This window comes from Erpetoichthys calabaricus, chromosome 9, assembly GCF_900747795.2.
Source record: "Erpetoichthys calabaricus chromosome 9, fErpCal1.3, whole genome shotgun sequence".
NCBI lineage: Eukaryota > Metazoa > Chordata > Cladistia > Polypteriformes > Polypteridae > Erpetoichthys > Erpetoichthys calabaricus.
The window spans coordinates 96,526,181-96,543,896 of NC_041402.2; the positions used below are offsets into that span (position 1 = coordinate 96,526,181).

Here is a 17,716-nt window from a genome sequence, read left to right on the forward strand (position 1 = left end):
TTACCCCTATGTTGAGACTGTATACGTGTGAAATTCTATTTGTTGCTTGGTACAGTGTGTGATACTACAGCTTTTCAGCTTCCCATTTGGTTATGTCTTTGTGTAGAATTTACCTTTTGGCCTTTTCTCAGTCATTTTCTCTGGGTATTCCAATTTTCTCCCATTCCCAAAGCTATGCAAGATAGGGTGACTGGTGATTCTAAAGTGGCCCAATGTGAATGAGTGTTATTATGGATGCAACACACTATGATGGACTAGCACCCCTTCAGGGTTCCTTCTTTGCTTTTGATGTTGTTATAATCTCTGGCTTCCTGCAACCAAGGTACTTGAAAAAAAGAACTAAAGAAATGGATAGATGTATGCACCCACTGAGACAGTGTCTATACAAAAATACATGGAAAATTACTTAAAAACATAATTGCATAAACTGGAACTTTTTTCTTGTCAGCCACTACAATCTCAGCCTTAAGCCAATTCCTCCATCTGGAATATGCTACAACCACCTCCAGGAGACACTGGCCAGGTCAGTATATTCATACTATTCAGTCATTATCACATGCCAACACTGCCAGCCCCCATCCTGCCTCCTTCTGGCCAGCTCCTCTGTTCTTTTTCTCTGGCTTTCAATAATTGATGATTTCCCAGCAGAAACTCAGGATGCATGAGCAGTATGAGGTGGAAGTTCGAAGAGGGAGACCTTTACAACATCCTTCACTCGACTATGAGTCTGCTTGTGTCTGAACACTTGCTGAATACAGCCAGCTGGGAGCTGGCATAGATTCATGAGTGGTGCAAAGAGACTCCTGTCTGTATGTCTTACAGTCTGTCCTTCACATATAATAAGAGCATGCATAGCTGCTAGCAACAAGTTCAGCCCCCATTATACAGTAGTCACTTAAGTGAAGTGGTTAAGTCCCCTTTCACCAAACACCCCCTCTCCGAGCCCCCCTGCCCCGCACCTCCCATACTGGGAGGCCTAATTTGAGCCCAGCAGGGAAGAAAATAAGAAAGGGGGGGGGTAAGCGTTTGAAGGAGAAGTAGATATTGTTGGTCAAGGGAGTGGGGGGTTCCTGACTTCAGAGAGAGAGAGAGGTGGAGCGGGAGAGTTAAAGAGGATTAGTATTTGAATGACTAGCTGCTTAAAGAGATAGTGAATCATAGCAAAAGAAGTTAGGAGGAAAAAGACGGTGAGGATTCAATTATCCATCCATATATTTTAGAATTATCATTTTTAACAAATAATAGCTGTCAGAGAGGAACAGAGATAAAGGACCTAGCATTTGGCTTGCAAGTGTCAGAGGATAATGGGCAGCTTAAAGCCAATGGTGTACATAGTAGGGAAACGTAAGGGAAGTGGGCAGAAGTAAAAGAAAAAACCAAGATGATAACAGGAGGACAATGACAACAACGAAGAAGGAGGAGCCTATAACTGAACTAGACCGACTTAATCGATTGCAGGACACTAAGATTCACCAGGTTAACATAAATTCACAACTCAGAGAATGCTGAGCAATGGAGAGAAAAAGAGACCAGGAGAAACCTTTTACTCGGAAGCGCAGCTTTACTTTTGGGGCATACGGGGGGTATGTTATCAAAGCCTGTGCAACAGCCTTCGTAGCTTTGTCAGAGATGGAGGGGGGTAGGAGGGTTGGAGGGGGTTTGGAGGCGGGTCATAAAAAGTTAAATTCCTTTCTGGAAATAACATCAAGGACCTGGGGCAGCAAATTGGAGAGAGAGAGAATGAGATGAAAATTCTGCTGCTTCAGAGTGGATACCTGTACATTTCATAGGATGTTGGGAGGGAGATGCAAATCAGCCTCACATGCCTTTAACCTCTCTTATTTGCTTTCAGAGCAGATAAATTTTTTGCCTGCACCGGATACCCAAGGTAAGCATATATTTTTTGGGCTCCTTCAATTGACTGCAATATATGACTTCTATGTGTGACTCAGTATCACAAAGCTGCGAAGATGTTAGAGGAAAAATGACTTGCAATAGTAAACTAAAATGACTTAATATCTGGGAAACAAGTGAATATTGAGTCAACTGATAGTCTAAAATAAAGTGCTACCCAGAGGACCTGACAATTACTTAATAGAAGAAGGGTCAGTCTTTGTAGCCAAGCAGGCAATTGGGAAATGACAGGGAGCTGGCTAGACAGGTTCTGAATAAGAGGGTCAAGGAGAGCATGACCAGTGATTAGCCAGAGAGAATAATTGGTGCCGAAATGAACTGAGAAGTCAGACCAAAGAAAACAAACATTATAGAATAAGAGAGCATATGCTACACAAAGTAACATCTTCTAGACAAAAAGAACAACTGGATACACCTCACATATTGGAAATTCTCTTGATGCTAATATATAATAATATGGATTAAAGTAAATGAGCACAATAAACACATTTACTAAACTGACCACTTGGTTCATACAATAACTCCACATATTTGTCTTAATTCTCTAGTAAAACTGATGGTACTCACAGAATTACAGATATACTGGACTCCGCATCGCAGGACATGAGTACACTGTACAGTGGGTCAGTGTATCATAAGGTCAGTGACTCCGTGCTGCAGCTGAACCTACTGTTGTTTGTTCCCTCCTTCTTAATGGAAAGTTGTGGCTTACACTCTATAGCCAGCCTCTTTTTTTTTGATATTGCTGTTAAAGACTGATATTTGTTTTGCTTTCAGACAGCTGACCTCTTTGAAATGATTGAAAAAATGCAGGTTAGAAATATCTATCTATCTATCTATCTATCTATCTATCTATCTATCTATCTATCTATCTATCTATCTATCTATCTATCTATCTATCTATCTATCTATCTATCTATCTATCTATCTATCTATCTATCTATCTATCTATCTATCTATCTATCTATCTATCTATCTATCTATCAGTTTAACCATTATCTTTGTAATTGCTACTTGGTGCCTTTTCTGACTTGTATGTTTCTGTCTATCTAGTGCCTTTGTTTTCTATCTTGTAACTTAGGCAACTTGGAGTTCTTTATTTTCTTTTCTTACAGGGCAGCAGATTGGATGAGCAGAGATGTGTTTTCCCTCCTCCACATAAGGTGAAAGAAAACAAAAACACACTTTAAATAATAGTACTATAATTTTTTGTGTATTAATGCCATGATTTTCTCATGTTATTATAGACTGAGGAAAAAATCAGCATATATACACGGATTCAGGAGGTAGGTGGCCAACCCTTAATTTTAGGTAAGGCTGTTATCCAAAGCAAAGAGTATAAAAGTTTTTTTTTCTCTTCATGGTTTTCTCTTCCCTTAACTAGCTTATTAAGCAAGGAAAACCCATTCCATTAATTCTTGTCCCCCCTTCTGGGGGCTATCGGATGGAAGAATCACGCTATATATCAGCTGAGGAATGGAGCAACCCAGATGATCTCATCTTGGAAAGCAAATGCTCATCCACCCCTGCAACTATCCTACTGGAGAGAGACCCAGTGGCTCGAATTTACCGACAACATTTCTTTGGGAAAGTAAGTCATTGAGGTGGGTTTCACTTCATCCTGTGTCAGACTCTTTAATTCAAACTCACCCTTATTTTCTTTCATGTTTTCAGGATCATCAGAATTTCTATGGTACTGATAGTACCCAAGGAAATGTTGTTCTGTCAGTTCGTCAAGATGAAGGTGACCTGGGCTGTCTGCGACTTATACTGAGGTTTAAGTTCTAAAAATGCAACTTTTAAAAACATATTTACCAAATGTGCAGTTTTTCAAAAGTACATCTGTTGTATAGTGCCATCCATCTGTCTAATATAGTACCTTCTCTCTCTATGTCTGTCTCCCTCATCCTTCCTCTATGTCAAAAATAGCATTATTTATTTAGCAGTAATTAGGTTTCACCAAATAAACTGTTAAATCCTAAGTTTAATTAAATTCAAAGTTTTCTTTTAGTTACTGTATGCCCTCTTCCTTGAACATATAGCAATACATTATAATTACAAACATAGCATGCAAAAAAGAAGTGTAGAAATAGATACAAAAATATCCTCATCCTTATGCACTTCCTTCTTTCTAGTGTTCACTTCTGCTATTTTCTTAGGATGAAGAGTGTTTCACTTCATCGTATTTTCTCCAGCATGGGTCCAACTGAGTTCCCCAGCATCTGTCAACTTGCCAAGGTTGACCTGACCTTTGAACTTCAACTTTCTGCAATAGCCTGTATTTATTTTATTTAATGTAGGGACACTAAATTATAAAATAAAATCTAAATCAGTGAATAACTTTGGTAACCTTCAGGTGTTATGTCTTTTTTAACACCCTAGCTCTTGTGTGAAGATTTGAATGTGGAGCATTTCTATCCAGTTGTTTACCCTAAGGTGAGTACTGAGCGCTGATTAATCCACTTGCAAAATGTGCAACAATGAAATGTTTTGTGGTCACTTTCAACTCAGTTTTGCTGTATTTATTAATTTTTTTTCCCTTTTTGTTTTCCTTATTTTCCTTCAGGCCTCCCAGCTGATCCGATCCTTTGATGAACATCTGCTCAGTGACCAGTTCAAATTTGGAGTCTTGTTTCAGAGAGAAGGACAGGTTAGCTAACAATTGAAATTGGCAGACTGCTGGAGTATATAGATTGTCTATATCATAGCTGAAGTGTTTATGTCTTTTTCTTTATCAGCTAACAGAAGAAGCCATATTGAGCAACTGTGAGGAAACTCTTGAATTTGCTGAATTCTTGTCTGTGCTTGGTAAAACAGTGCCTCTCAGTGGCTATACAGGGTAAAACCATGTTTCATTCATTTAATTCAGAGTGTTCTTGTGTGAATTTACTAGTTTTCTCCTGCAACGCCAACTTGACAACCTTTAAATTTCGGTAAGAAACAATTCAGTGTCTTTGTGTGGATAAATTCCTTTTTAATATTGGTAGGACAAGACTTGGATTAGGGGGCAGTCAACAACCTCTGGTACTACAGGAGTATTTGAGGCAAAATCAGAACAATTCCATTGTTGATAATTTTTTGACACTTCATGAAATAACTTACAAACCTTCATTCAGATATTACATAGTGATTTTATCATGGAGATGGAATTGAGAGGAGGCAACATTAAGTTAATTTGATGAAACAAAACTCTCCATTTGTTTATATCTTTTCTGACTCAAGACAATACAGACATCAAGTAGTTTAAGTGTGAACACCAAACACTAAAGCACGTTTTTTTGGTAGGGGCCGATACTCTGCATAAATAGGATATTTTATCTCAAGCCTTAAGCTAACCCTTAATTTTCCACATACACCTTAAAACAAGTAGGAGAGGAAAAGACTGCAAAAATTAGAGAGATTTCTATGCTGTTTTATCTTCAGTTATACAAGCAGCTGTACAGACAGAGAGCATATCGTTGTCAGCATTGTCAGAGCAAGAGTATTTGGCACAGACGAAATATGGGAAAAGTTTCTTGTCTCCTGCTGAGTTTTTCTTAATCAGCTGTGCAGAAGTGGCTTGGTCCATAAGCTGGATGGCTAGATATTTTCCAACAAGGCAGAACTCCGACAATAAACTTTGAAGACACAAGAGACATCAGCATCAGAGTATTGCAGCTGCCTTTGTTTATCATTTTATTCAGATATTTCAACCTATGAACAATAAATGCTACAATTCTACATAACCACTGCCGTAATCATGTTTTCTAGTTACATTTCAAATGGCCCTGTCTTGAGGCTCATATAGTGTCTCATATTACCTGTATAAGCTAAATTACTTTTGTATGTGTGTAGAAATGCAAGCTAAATCTATATGTAAAATATAGAATATAGCAAAATATCACATGTATGTGTGCATAATCATGTAAAACCTAAATCACAGTAACATACAAATTACTTATTATATTTGCTACTGCACGGTGGCACAGTGGGTAGCACTGCTGCCTCGCAGTTGGGAGACCTGGGGACCTGGGTTCGCTTCCCGGGTCCTCCCTGCGTGGAGTTTGCATGTTCTCCCCGTATCTGCGTGGGTTTCCTCCGGGCACTCTGGTTTCCTCCCACAGTCCAAAGACATGCAGGTTAGGTGGATTGGCGATTCTAAATTGGTCCTAGTGTGTGCTTGGTGTGTGGGTGGGTTTGTGTGTGTCCTGCGGTGGGTTGGCACCCTGCCTGGGAATGGTTCCTGCCTTGTGCCCTGTGTTGGCTGGGATTGGCTCCAGCAGACCCCTGTGACCCTGTGTTCGGATTCAGCGGATTGGAAAATGGATGGATGGATATTTGCTACTCAGTACACATTTCTCCTTCCTTGGCTACAGTTGCATCAAGTGATAAAAATATAAAGGAATAACATTTTGTTGATTTCCATAAGATCTGTATTTGTACAGTACCTATGAAAAGTATTCACATTTTGTTGTTGTACAGCATTGAATCACAATAGATTTATTTATTTATTTGATCAACAGAAAATGACTCTAATTTCAAAGTGAAAGCAGTTCTCTGCAAAGTGATCTAAATTAGTTACAAATTTAAACACTATATTACTAATCACATAAGTATTCAATCCCTTCAAGCCAGTATTTAGTTGATGCGCCTTTGGCAGCCATTCCAGCCTTGAGTCTATGTAGGCTGGTCTGTGTTTGGTTTGCATATCTAGAGACTACGATTTTTCCTCATTCTTCTTTGTAAAAAAGCTCAGGCACTGTCAGATTGCATGGGATTGTGTTTTTTTTTTAAGTCCAGTCACAAGTTTTCAGTTAGGTTGAGATCTTGACTCTGACTTCGCCATTCCAGGACATTAGCATTGTTGTTTTCAAGCCATTCCTGTGTGTAGCTTTGGCTTTTACCCTTGGGGTTGTTGTCTTGCTGGAAAACAATTCTTCTCTCAAGGTGCAGTTTTTCTTCTGGGAATTCCCTGTATTCTGCTGCATTTATTTCACCCTCTATACTCACAAGCCTTCCAGGGCCTGCTGCAGAGAAACATCCCCACACTATGGTACTGCCACCATGTTTCACAGTGGGAAGTGTGTGCTTGATAATGTGCAGTTAACATAGCATTTAGCCATGTGGAGAAAAAGGCTCAATTTTGGTCTCATCAGACCAAAGAACCTTCTTTCAGTTGACTTTAGTGTCTCCTTGTGCCATCTAACAAATTGTAGCCAAGGTGTCATGTGTGGCTTTCTCTGCGCCATTCTGGTGAAGGACTTAGGAAATAGTTTTTGTATATGTGCAGTCTCTCCAGTCTCAGCTCATGAACCATGCTTGCATCCCACCCACCACAACTGTCTCAGAAAGAAATGCGTTTGGAAGGGGACGGAAACCCTGAGCAATTCCACTGTAGAGATAAATAATGCAATGACCTGGATCCTCTTGGGCTCATAGCCTTGTCACTGTATTGGTCAAAGATCAGTTAATGGAAGTTTTAAGGACTGGACTGGGAAATAGAGAATCAAAATCAAAAGGCAGACTGAGTTCAAAATACCACAGAATCAAAATAAATCTTTCACAAGAACAAAAATGCTAAATGCAAAGCCAAAGTTAAAGTTGATATCAGAGGTTCTTTACAGTAAAGAACTAGAAAATACTTAAAAACACACCAGATAGTTATGCAATAATCTTGGACATTGTGAAACACACGGAGCCATCTTATAGATTGTCACAACATGACTTGACCTTCGTGACATGCTCCCTAGTAACCTGTCATCACATCAGTGGATGCCATAAATGACGGTGAGAGTAGAAAAACAAAATGGCATCACGGAGAAAATCAAAAAATGACATTAATTAAAAAAAAATAAAACTTTCTAATCTAAACATATGATGCTAACCTTAATACCAAAACATTCTCTGTACCTATAAACCTCAGAAAAAGTTAAGCAAACATCAGGAAAAAAATAATTTCAAGGGAGAAAAAAATGATTAAAGATTAACAAATTGTATGAGTCAACTGCTGGCTGAAAGGAGTTTCTCCCTGTAGCTCAGCTTGCTGAGTGGACAGCTTATATTCCCAATGTTTTAAATTCACGTCCTAGCCTTGTCATCTCAGGGAGAATGAAGGCTGGCAAGGGTGCAGTATACACCCTGAGCAATTCCTCTGCAGAGACAAATGGTGCTGTGACCTAGACTTCTCCTCAGGGAAGGGGCAGGTATAACTAGTGGCTCACACACACAGCAAAATTTGTAGAAATGATTGGGACTGCTCAGGAAACCATATCACAGTTATACGGTAAGATCGGCCACTGGCTGCATGGAATTCCCTATTTATGAGAGTGGAAAATTTGTTTCTTGCAACTCCATACTTCATAAGCTTGAATCCCAGTAGTGCCATCACAGGGAGGGCTGGGGTTGGTAAAGGGTAGCAACACTCTGAGCAATTCCTAAGCAGAGGCAAAGGCAAGCAACTAAGCAAGGTTTGAATTAAAAGATGGAATTAGCCTATGAATTAGGAATCAAAGGCTACAGTGGCACTCCAAGGCCGAATCTGCATTAACCCATTTTTTATACAACATTAATCTTTCTAAATTTTTGACTAAATATTGGTATTTATATGTGGATTCTCACCATAGATTTAGGGGTGGACTGGATGTATGTTATGGTCAGACTGGGGTTGAGACCGTGGTCACCAGATTTGCTGGAAAAGAAATAATGTTCCACGTTGCCACAAAGTTGCCATTCACAGAAGGGGACCCCCAACAGGTATAAAGAATTTTTATTTTATTGCTCAATAAAATTTGAATTGAACAGGAGTCAGATGTGGGAGTCTGGCCATTTGACGGCAATTTCTGTGCTCTTTCAGCTTCAAAGAAAACGTCACATTGGAAATGATATTGTATCAGTGGTCTTCCAGGAAGGTCAAACTCCCTTCTCTCCTGATGCCATTGCCTCAAATTTCCTGCATGCATTTCTGGTTGTTAGAAGAAAAAGGGAGGAGAGGCCAGTTACTTATGAGGTGAGTGAAACAAGCACACCTTGATCATAATTTCAAAAGGATTATCCTCAAAATTAGTTAAAACACTTGCTTTTCATAAATATATCAACAATCTGAGGTAATACGTTAATTTAAAAATGGAAATCTTTGACATACTCTAATGATAGTTTTTGGTCCCTGCATAATACCCTGTATACACAGGGAAAGAGAATGGAATGGAATTAAATATTCTGGATAACAATATGACCTTCTAGTAGACAGACTGATCCTGAGATATTGTACCAATTGTTTGGAATTAAGTAGTAAATAATTAAGCTGTACAGTGGTGCTATGCCGGCCTACAACCCTGGTGTGCCCTGGGCTCCTGGCCCAGCCTCAGTCCTTGGGGAGTTGCCATGTTCTTCTTATGTCTTCAAAAGCTTTTTCTAGGAACACTTGTTTCCCCCCACAGCCTAAAGATGTATGGGTTAAGCACAGTGCTATTCAACGTGTCCTTTGATGAACTGTAATCAGGCTCAACATTGATTGAAGCCTAGTGTCCAAAACTATCGGGGTTAGCATCAGTCTGCTCATACCTGGAAAACTGGCTTTAGAAAGAAAGAGGACAGATAGGTTTAAATGAACAGTTCCCTGGGCACATTTCATTATTGAGTTGCAGAGAGACCTGGTGGTCACTTTTACACTGTTGACACTGTTTTTGCCATCATGTAATTTTAATGAATGCACTTGTGTTCATTTCAATCCAGTATCTCTTAATTTATCTTATGTGTGGTGTAGGAAAATGAAGGATCTCTGTATCATGGCTCACCTAGGGATGCCAAATAAAAGTAGGTAACTATGTGTGACGTTAGGAGAAGAATTTGTTTGTTGATATTAATTGTTTTGCCTTTGGTAATGCCCGCAATTAACTAATAGTTTGGCAAGGCTCCCACTTTATTTTCCTTATCTTTCGCTGTAGGAGATTATTCCGGCCATTAGACTTACTGTATATCAATGTGACTGAAGTACACTTGTTTTCAACAGTCAGAATAATACAATTAGTTAATAAACATGATAATTATAGAAATATATATAACACAGAAGAGGCCAGCTGTTCACTGGCCTTTTAGAGTTCTAATTTATCTTGCATAAATCAACAGTTTTCCAATACCATGTTTTTAAGAATGATGTCTGACATTGTGTAGAGTTGTTGTCATTGCTTTGGGTTAAATTCTTCTTGCGTTGGAGTGCTCTATCCGTCTTTGCTATGTGGTCCTTTTGTCTGTGGGGTGTTGTGATGATGTCTTCCACAACTTGCTTTTAGGCTGTTTACTGTGAGCTCTACAACATCATAGGTAATAGCATTATTGCTTCTTTTACAAGAGTATAAGCACTGAAGTTTATTTCTCAAAGAAACTTTGCTTTGCAGTCTTTTCAGAGAGGACTTTGTCACTGGCGCAGTTCTTGGGTTTGCACAATGGATCTTAGGGCTATTTCAGGACATCCAGATCCAAGGCTCTATAAAGAGTAGCTTCTAGGCCAAAGAAAGTTTATGACTTTTTTACTTCCCAGAGAGTTGTGGCTTCTTACACAAAGAGAGCAGATTGTCAGTTTTCAGCTCCCCAAAGATAGCCATATCCTCAGCTTTCAACTCCCCCTAAAAAGAACAGATGATATGAATGCAGCTAATATTGAAGAAAGGTGTAACCTCTGGTGATTTCATCAAGGTTCCTTCCAGTTACATACCCAGTGCCTACTTTTAAAAGTGTTATTTTGTCCATCATATTCAGCCAGGGTTCAATTAGTGGTTACAAGTCTAAAATGAATGTCCATTTTTGTGCTCCTTTGTCTGCTGGAGTCTCTGTAGAGGAGTCAACTCGTGTATCCCTGTTAAATCTGCTGTCCTAACTGGCTTTGTGTGCAACTGAAAGCCTAGAAGAACGGGCAATGCCCACTTTATGTTATACTTTTATGTATGCTCTTTCTAATTTGGTGGCCTATAATTCTTTGTCTTTTGCCCATCTGCTTTTATAGTTTCTACATATAACTGTCATTTTTTATAGCTTTAACCTTTGTCATTTTTTGCTTTTTCAGTATAATATTCTGTTCACTAATTTACATTAAATAGCACATTCATCCATTTATACATATCTGCAACTTCAAGAAAGCTCTGTGTCTATGCAGGTGTCTGTTGTTACCAGAGAAGATGTTCCTGAGTTTGGCCCTCCCCTTCCAAGACCACCTATCTTTACAAAGGTAAAAGAATGCAGAAGTGTTTATGTTCATATTTCTTTTTGCCTGGTTCTTTTCAGCTATGATCCTGTCTGTTCAAAGATTTGGACTCTCTTCTTGTCCAATCCTGAGACTCACCAATTGATGGTGGCCATTGTGATTTTTCTCCAAACAGGGAGCTTTACTTCGTGAATTCCTCCTCAACAAGCTGATAAATGCAGAGATAGCCTGCTACCAGGCTGAGAAGTTCAAGAGACTGGAGGCAAATTTATTTCTTTTGTATATGTGTGTTGTGTGAAATTGGTCAGTATGTGTGTGTTCATTGTTATACATTGAATGTTAACCTCTATATTGTATCATTAAGGGTAAAATAATAAGCATGGTGGTGACTTTCAAGAGATTTTTGAACTTGTAGTCGGCAATTACTTCTGACACTGCCTTTTTGTGCTCTTGTTACTATTACCACATACTGTACAAGAACGATATACAGTTTATAATGTATATAGTGACTTGGTTTATGTTTCATTCCAAATACCTGACAGGAAATATGGGTGTCAGAGGAAAATGAGCAGGGTAGCATTCACTTCAGGAAAAATTATAAGTATATAATTGTACATATCCTTTATTTTTAAGAGAACCATTTAGGTCCATAAGGCCTGATAGATCTTTTTATGAAACATCCTAATATTTTACATATACGTATATTTCATTTACCTTTGCTATCTTGTTTAACTTTTTGTATTGTCTATTTGCTTAAATACCTTCTCATGGTGTTCTTTGTAAAAGGTGCTATATAAAATGAAAACCAATTTTCCCTGTACTTAGGAGCGAACTCGGGGAGCTCTTCTGGATGCCCTGCATCGGGAACTCATCAGCCGCTCCCAAATCATGCTGCGATCAGCATCTCCAGGGTCAGACGGGGAATGCATGGAGAATGAGGCCACCACACCAGGAGGTTTCCTGGAAAATTTTAAAGTCAGTCAGTTTTCAGCTTTCATACATGCAGTATCAGTATTTATATTTGTTTTGATTTGATCATTTTTAAAGATGCAGCATTTAGGACACTTTCTCTTTCCCCACTATCTCAGCGTGCAATCCGGGTTCGTAGTCAGTCTCTTGATACCAGTGGGCCTGGTGGGAAAAAACAAATTGGAGGATCACCTCAGAAACATAGACTGTCAAGAGACAGTGTAAGTATCACCAGGGAACGGGCAGTTGGTTGGCTTGTCTATCATTATATTCATAAGGGGTCAGGTTACCGAGTTCAGATGGTTGCCTTGTCTATCATTATATTCATAAGGGGTCAGGTTACCGAGTTCAGATGGTTGCCTTGTCTATCATTATATTCATAAGGGGTCAGGTTACCGAGTTCAGATGGTTGCCTTGTCTATCATTATATTCATAAGGGGTCAGGTTACCGAGTTCTTCTCTTGAAGAGAAACACTTTTAGGTACAATATTCAAAGTGATCCCTGGTAACAAATGGTCCATACAAGTTAAGTAAACTCAAGTTATCTTTCTAGCTTGAGAGAAGATGGCCTTTCATTTAGACATACTACCTTACTTAAAAAAGAACTGCATATTTGTGAATCACATGTAAAAAACTAATTTATTTCAGCTAATATATTCTATAACAAAACATAATTAAAAATCCTGCATAAACTGTTATTATGTTATTTTAAATTCATTTCCAGTTATGGCACATTTAAGAGCTTATATGAAGACTCCTCTCAGAACTTTTCACATTTTATTGTATTTAATTGGCATTGCCTTTCCATTGATTATCACAAAAACCTGCTTAATATTAAAAACTTAAAATTATTTAGGTCTTCTACATTAATACTATATCTTTCTCAGCCCTGCTTAATCTCTATCATGGGACAGAATTACAAACAATAAGTTCTAAATAAAGATTTTGGTTTAGAGTAAAACTGGAAGCTATGAATTCAATACTCATGATCAGAAACCAGCACAGCTGTCTCAGGGAGGATAGCACTGGGAAGGGTCGAAACACCCTGTCAAGTCAAATAGTGCCAAGATTTGTATTTCCTCAAGGACCGGGTGAATTTTAAGCTAAGAGACAGGCTCAGTGTTGCATAATAAGTTCATTACAGCTAGCAGCCTAGCCAGTGTTCTGACCATAGGTCAGTTAATGGAAGTTTTAGGTGTCTGAATATGGAAATGTTTAGTCAAAAGACAAGCTGAGGTCAAATACCATAGATTCAAAACAAATCTTTCACCAAAACAAAATGCCAACACAAAGTCAAGGTGTAAATTGTTTGTCAGAGATTTGTTACACTAGAAGGCCAGAAAATACCCAGAAACACACAAGTTTTGTATTTGTTATCCATAAACTTGGACATTGTGGAACACATTGAGCCAGCTTATAAACTGTCCCAACAATTACACTATATTATGAAACTTGACATCAGTGAATAAAGTAAGCCATTGTAGTATTATTTCAATGGGCGCCACAAAATGGTAATGACCATGGAAAAACAAAACGGCATTGTGGATAAAATCAAAAAAATAATGTTAAAACAAATAAAAACTTTCACTTCCAAATATTTTCTTGCACACATTACTCTTATTAATACATGTTCATGTTGTTTTAAAATTATTTCTAGTAATGACACATTTAGAAGCATATATGAAGACTTTAAAAAGAAATCACCTCTCTTGGAACTTATCATATTTTATTGCATTTAATTGGTGTTGTCTTTCAATTGACTAATACAAAAATCTCAATAAGGTGAAAGCTAAAATTATTTAGACCTTAATAACATATCCCTTTCAGCACTGCTCAATTTGTATAAAAGTCACAGAGCGCCCACCCCAGCAGCATTGTTGGTACCAACATCACACTTTGGGACAGCATCTTTGGGCCATACCAGTTGTAGAGTTAGGATGCAAAATAGAGAGAGCAAAATACAAAAAGAATACATAAAGAAAATGTGCCTCAGGATTTCTGATCTGTGAGAAACCTGGGACATGATGAAGTATTTCCCAAATTAAAGCTGCACTAAAGGCACTTCACTTCAGTAAGGACAGCTATGAAAATTGCTACTCACCTATAGTGCATCCTGGGGTGTTAGAATTTTTGTTCCTCAATTTACATTCAACAACCAATAAAAAAAATAAAAGTTCACTTTAATTTTACATTATACAAATTTATAGTAGTTAAGTTGTAATAAAGGTTCATTTTACTAAAATAAGTCAAGTCAAGTGACTTTATTGGCATACCACACATACACAGTTTTGTAGCATACAGTGGTACAAAATAATGTCCCCCAGGACCAAGGTACAATATTTACATAAACACAAGACAAGTTCTAGGTAACCCTGTAGAATGTAATAAAACGGGGGGAGGTAGGCTTTCATTTCTCAGCCACCAAAGGAAGTGGAGAAGCTGCTGCACCTTCTTTGCTATTGAGGTGGTGTTAATTGACCAAGTAAGGTCAATCTGCCAAGTGCAGACCAAAGAATCTGGTGCTTTTAAAGAATTCCACCACAGAGCCTTCAATGTACAGTGGGGTGTGGATGACAGCATGGACCTTCCTGAAGTCAGCAATCATTTCTTATCCATATACAGAGACATATTAAAGTTATTGTCTGTTTTTACCTGCATTATTCACTTGCACTAGTCCACCAATTGTTCATTCTACAAGGTGACTTATTCCTATTGCTGATAAGATCACCACTGTTGTGTCATCACCAAACTTAACACTAGTGTTAGAGCTATACACAGTCATACAGTCTAGAGCACATATGTCAAACTCCAGGCCTGGTGGGCCGCAGTGGCTGCAGGTTTTCATTCTAACTCTTTTCCTAATCAGTGACCAGCTTTCACTGATAATTAATTTCTTTTCCCTGCATTTTCATAGCCCTGTTTTTAAAGATTCAGTCCTCTGAATTAATTTGTTTCTTCATTAAATGACAGCCAAACAGAAATGAGATATGAAACGAGCCAAAAGATGACCAGCTAAATTGGGGTTTCAAACTCAAATCAATTCCACTCCAACCATTTTATTAATGAGAAGCCAATTCTTGCTGTTAATTAAACTTGTTATTTAATTCCACAGGTTGTTGCTGCTCCCATTCTGCCACAGCAGACATTTCCAAAACTGTTGATTTTCTGTTTTATCTAAGAACACTATCAAAATGTTTTGGTGACCTGAGCAGATCAGCCTTACTGAGACCTTCACTTTTCTTTATTTCTACATATTGTATGATGGGCACAGGTTAGCTGTTCATATGGCAGCTTGTTTTGTACCTCATTATTGTTTTGCTGCTAATTAAGGAAAAAGAAACAAATAAGGGGCCTGAGTCACGTTAATTAAAACTAAAGCAAAAGAAGTTAATTAGCAGTAAAAATGGTCACTAATGCAGAAGATGGTAAGAATGAAAACCTGCAGCCACTGTGGCCCTCCAGGACCGGAGTTCGACACCCCTGGTCTAGAGTCAGTAGAGTGAACAGAAGTGTGCTAAGTGCACAGCCCTGGAGAACGCCAGTGTTCAGTGGGGTCTCTTTTTCAGGACGTCTATGACCCAATTGCATAGGAAAGTGTTGTAGCCTAACAGACTCAAATTTCCTATGAGCTTCTAAGGGAAGTGGTGTTGAATGCTGAATTGCAGTTTGTGCATTCTAGTATAAGTGTCGCTTTTCTTTGGATGGAACAAGGGCAGATGAAGAGTAGATGATATTAAAAAGAATTCACTCTAAACATGAAAGTCCAAAATCAAAGTCTCAATATAAAGCTGTAGCCATTACTAAATATCCAAACTAATGTGTAACATTAATCTCAAAGGTTGGCCAAAACCAATCATCAGACAACACTTCAACATAGAACTAAGAGAAAACTGGTTCTGCAAAGGATGCACACTTAAGTACTTAAAGGCAACTGATGCACACATTTGATTTAAACCACAGAGGTAATGAGAAGAAACAACAAATAAAAGGGACCTAAACATAAAAGCAGCAGGTAAAACAGAGCCAGGGATTGATCACTGGTGGAAACATAACTGGATAACTGAGCAATTTTGTAAAGAGAAAATGGAAGAAATTGTAGCATCTTGATGTATAAGACTATTAGAAGGTTATTCTGAAAGACACATGGCTATTAATTTATACCTCTGCAAAACAGATTCAAAACATGTACTGTAAGTGCATTCTCTTTTATAATTGTATTAGACTGATCTGAATTTTATTTTTGGTTAAAATCGAGTGTTTCTGTTGATTATGAAAAAAATATCCCATTAAGAACAATACATTTGCACACTGCCATACAAATAAATATAAAATAGTCAAAAACAGCTAACATATTACAGTATCTGTGTTGAAAAAAATATGAAACAATGTCAGTTGTTCTATTGCTAATATCTGCAAACTGAAAATTCATCAGAAAAGGCTTAGAGTGACATTCTGAATCAAATGGATTTAACCATTTATTGAAAGGTTTACTAGTACATACAAAAGTCTGATATGTTGACAAATGCTGCAATATATTTGGAGCTTGACAACAAAGAACTGGAGATTGTTATGCACAAAAGTGGTGAGCTGGACAGAAAGACTTACAGACAGAAAAAAGGATCAGCTTTTCAGCATTTGGCTGATTGGACTCACTGGCTGACCCACAGGCTGATATACAGAGAAGTGACTTTCCAATAGCAAACAACTAAAGCCACCCCACAGGAAAAGAACATATTTGCACATTAATAATATCAATACTGCTCATTTAAATACACATTTAAATTGCGAAGAAATGCCCAGCATACAGATTCCTGGTCGTCTATTTAATCTCTCCACATCCCTCTCCCACCGGAGCTCTCCCAACTCCTCCATTTGAATTACACAATTGAATGCCATTCACTTCTCTGGTGTCAATCTGTGTACTTTTATTTCATTCACAGATGCCACGTTTCTCAACTACTTTGGGGGCAAAAGACAACACAAGTGAAGAAAGAGGCAGGTAGGTTGTTACTGAAGCTGTGCACAAGAACAACTATAAAGACAAGCCCAGAAACAGCCAGACAATAATATCTTACATTGAAATGTGCAAATCTGTGAGAAATATAGCCTCTTCCTATTTATATTTTGTTTTAGTGAGGTGACCAGTCATGGATTTAGTAACGGCCCAGTTGGTACTCTCACTCCTTCACCCTCAAATGAAAACAATGGGACAGCTGGCAGAGTTGATGTTCACAGTAATGAAGAGGAAGGATAGACTAAAAGATGGACCCTTGAACATAGAAAGAAAAACAGAATTGTGGGAATATGCAACCAAATATTGTATTTGTTTATCTGATATGCTACTTAAGACAAATATTGTGGTGTTTATAGTGTCACAATCGAGAAGAGTATTTAATAAAGTCTATATTTAACTGTAAACACCAAAATGCCTATCCTTTTAACATCATAACACCTATCTTTTCCAGCCTTGGAATGAATTAACAATTCTCTGCTGGTTCAGAGTATAATCAGTGGATGTATGCTTTTCCTGTTTGTGAGTAATATTCATCAAAATTATATATGTCACCTTAGAAGGCTGAGGGGGCCATTTCAAGCCATAGACTTTGGGGCAGCAGAGGCAGGAGTTCACTTTATTAAACAGACACACACTTAACTGCA

The 17,716-nt window shown here is 38.1% G+C and overlaps 1 protein-coding gene across 1 annotated transcript; it reads left to right on the top strand.

Annotated features, from left to right (window-relative positions):
- Window positions 1-1,131: 1,131 nt before the first annotated feature.
- Window positions 1,132-17,340, top strand: rap1gapl (RAP1 GTPase activating protein-like). Its single transcript, XM_028809976.2, has 20 exons — window positions 1,132-1,583; window positions 1,853-1,888; window positions 2,463-2,553; window positions 2,692-2,727; window positions 3,030-3,077; window positions 3,162-3,200; window positions 3,299-3,505; window positions 3,589-3,689; window positions 4,074-4,152; window positions 4,297-4,350; window positions 4,481-4,564; window positions 4,653-4,753; window positions 8,517-8,646; window positions 8,747-8,899; window positions 11,042-11,113; window positions 11,265-11,351; window positions 11,915-12,064; window positions 12,178-12,279; window positions 16,999-17,057; window positions 17,192-17,340. The coding sequence occupies exons 1-20, from the start codon at window positions 1,513-1,515 to the stop codon at window positions 17,310-17,312; spliced, it is 1,821 nt and encodes a 606-aa protein (XP_028665809.1). The 5' UTR covers window positions 1,132-1,512; the 3' UTR covers window positions 17,313-17,340.
- The last annotated feature ends 376 nt before the right edge of the window (window positions 17,341-17,716 follow it).

Bases quoted from the DNA above. Each gene is read 5' to 3' on its own strand.
- rap1gapl (XM_028809976.2), top strand. From the start codon at position 1,513: ATGGAGAGAAAAAGAGACCAGGAGAAACCTTTTACTCGGAAGCGCAGC. The intron at 3,506-3,588 runs GTAAGTCATTGA...TCATGTTTTCAG, and splicing joins GACAACATTTCTTTGGGAAA to GATCATCAGAATTTCTATGG. The intron at 12,065-12,177 runs GTCAGTCAGTTT...CCACTATCTCAG, and splicing joins GTTTCCTGGAAAATTTTAAA to CGTGCAATCCGGGTTCGTAG.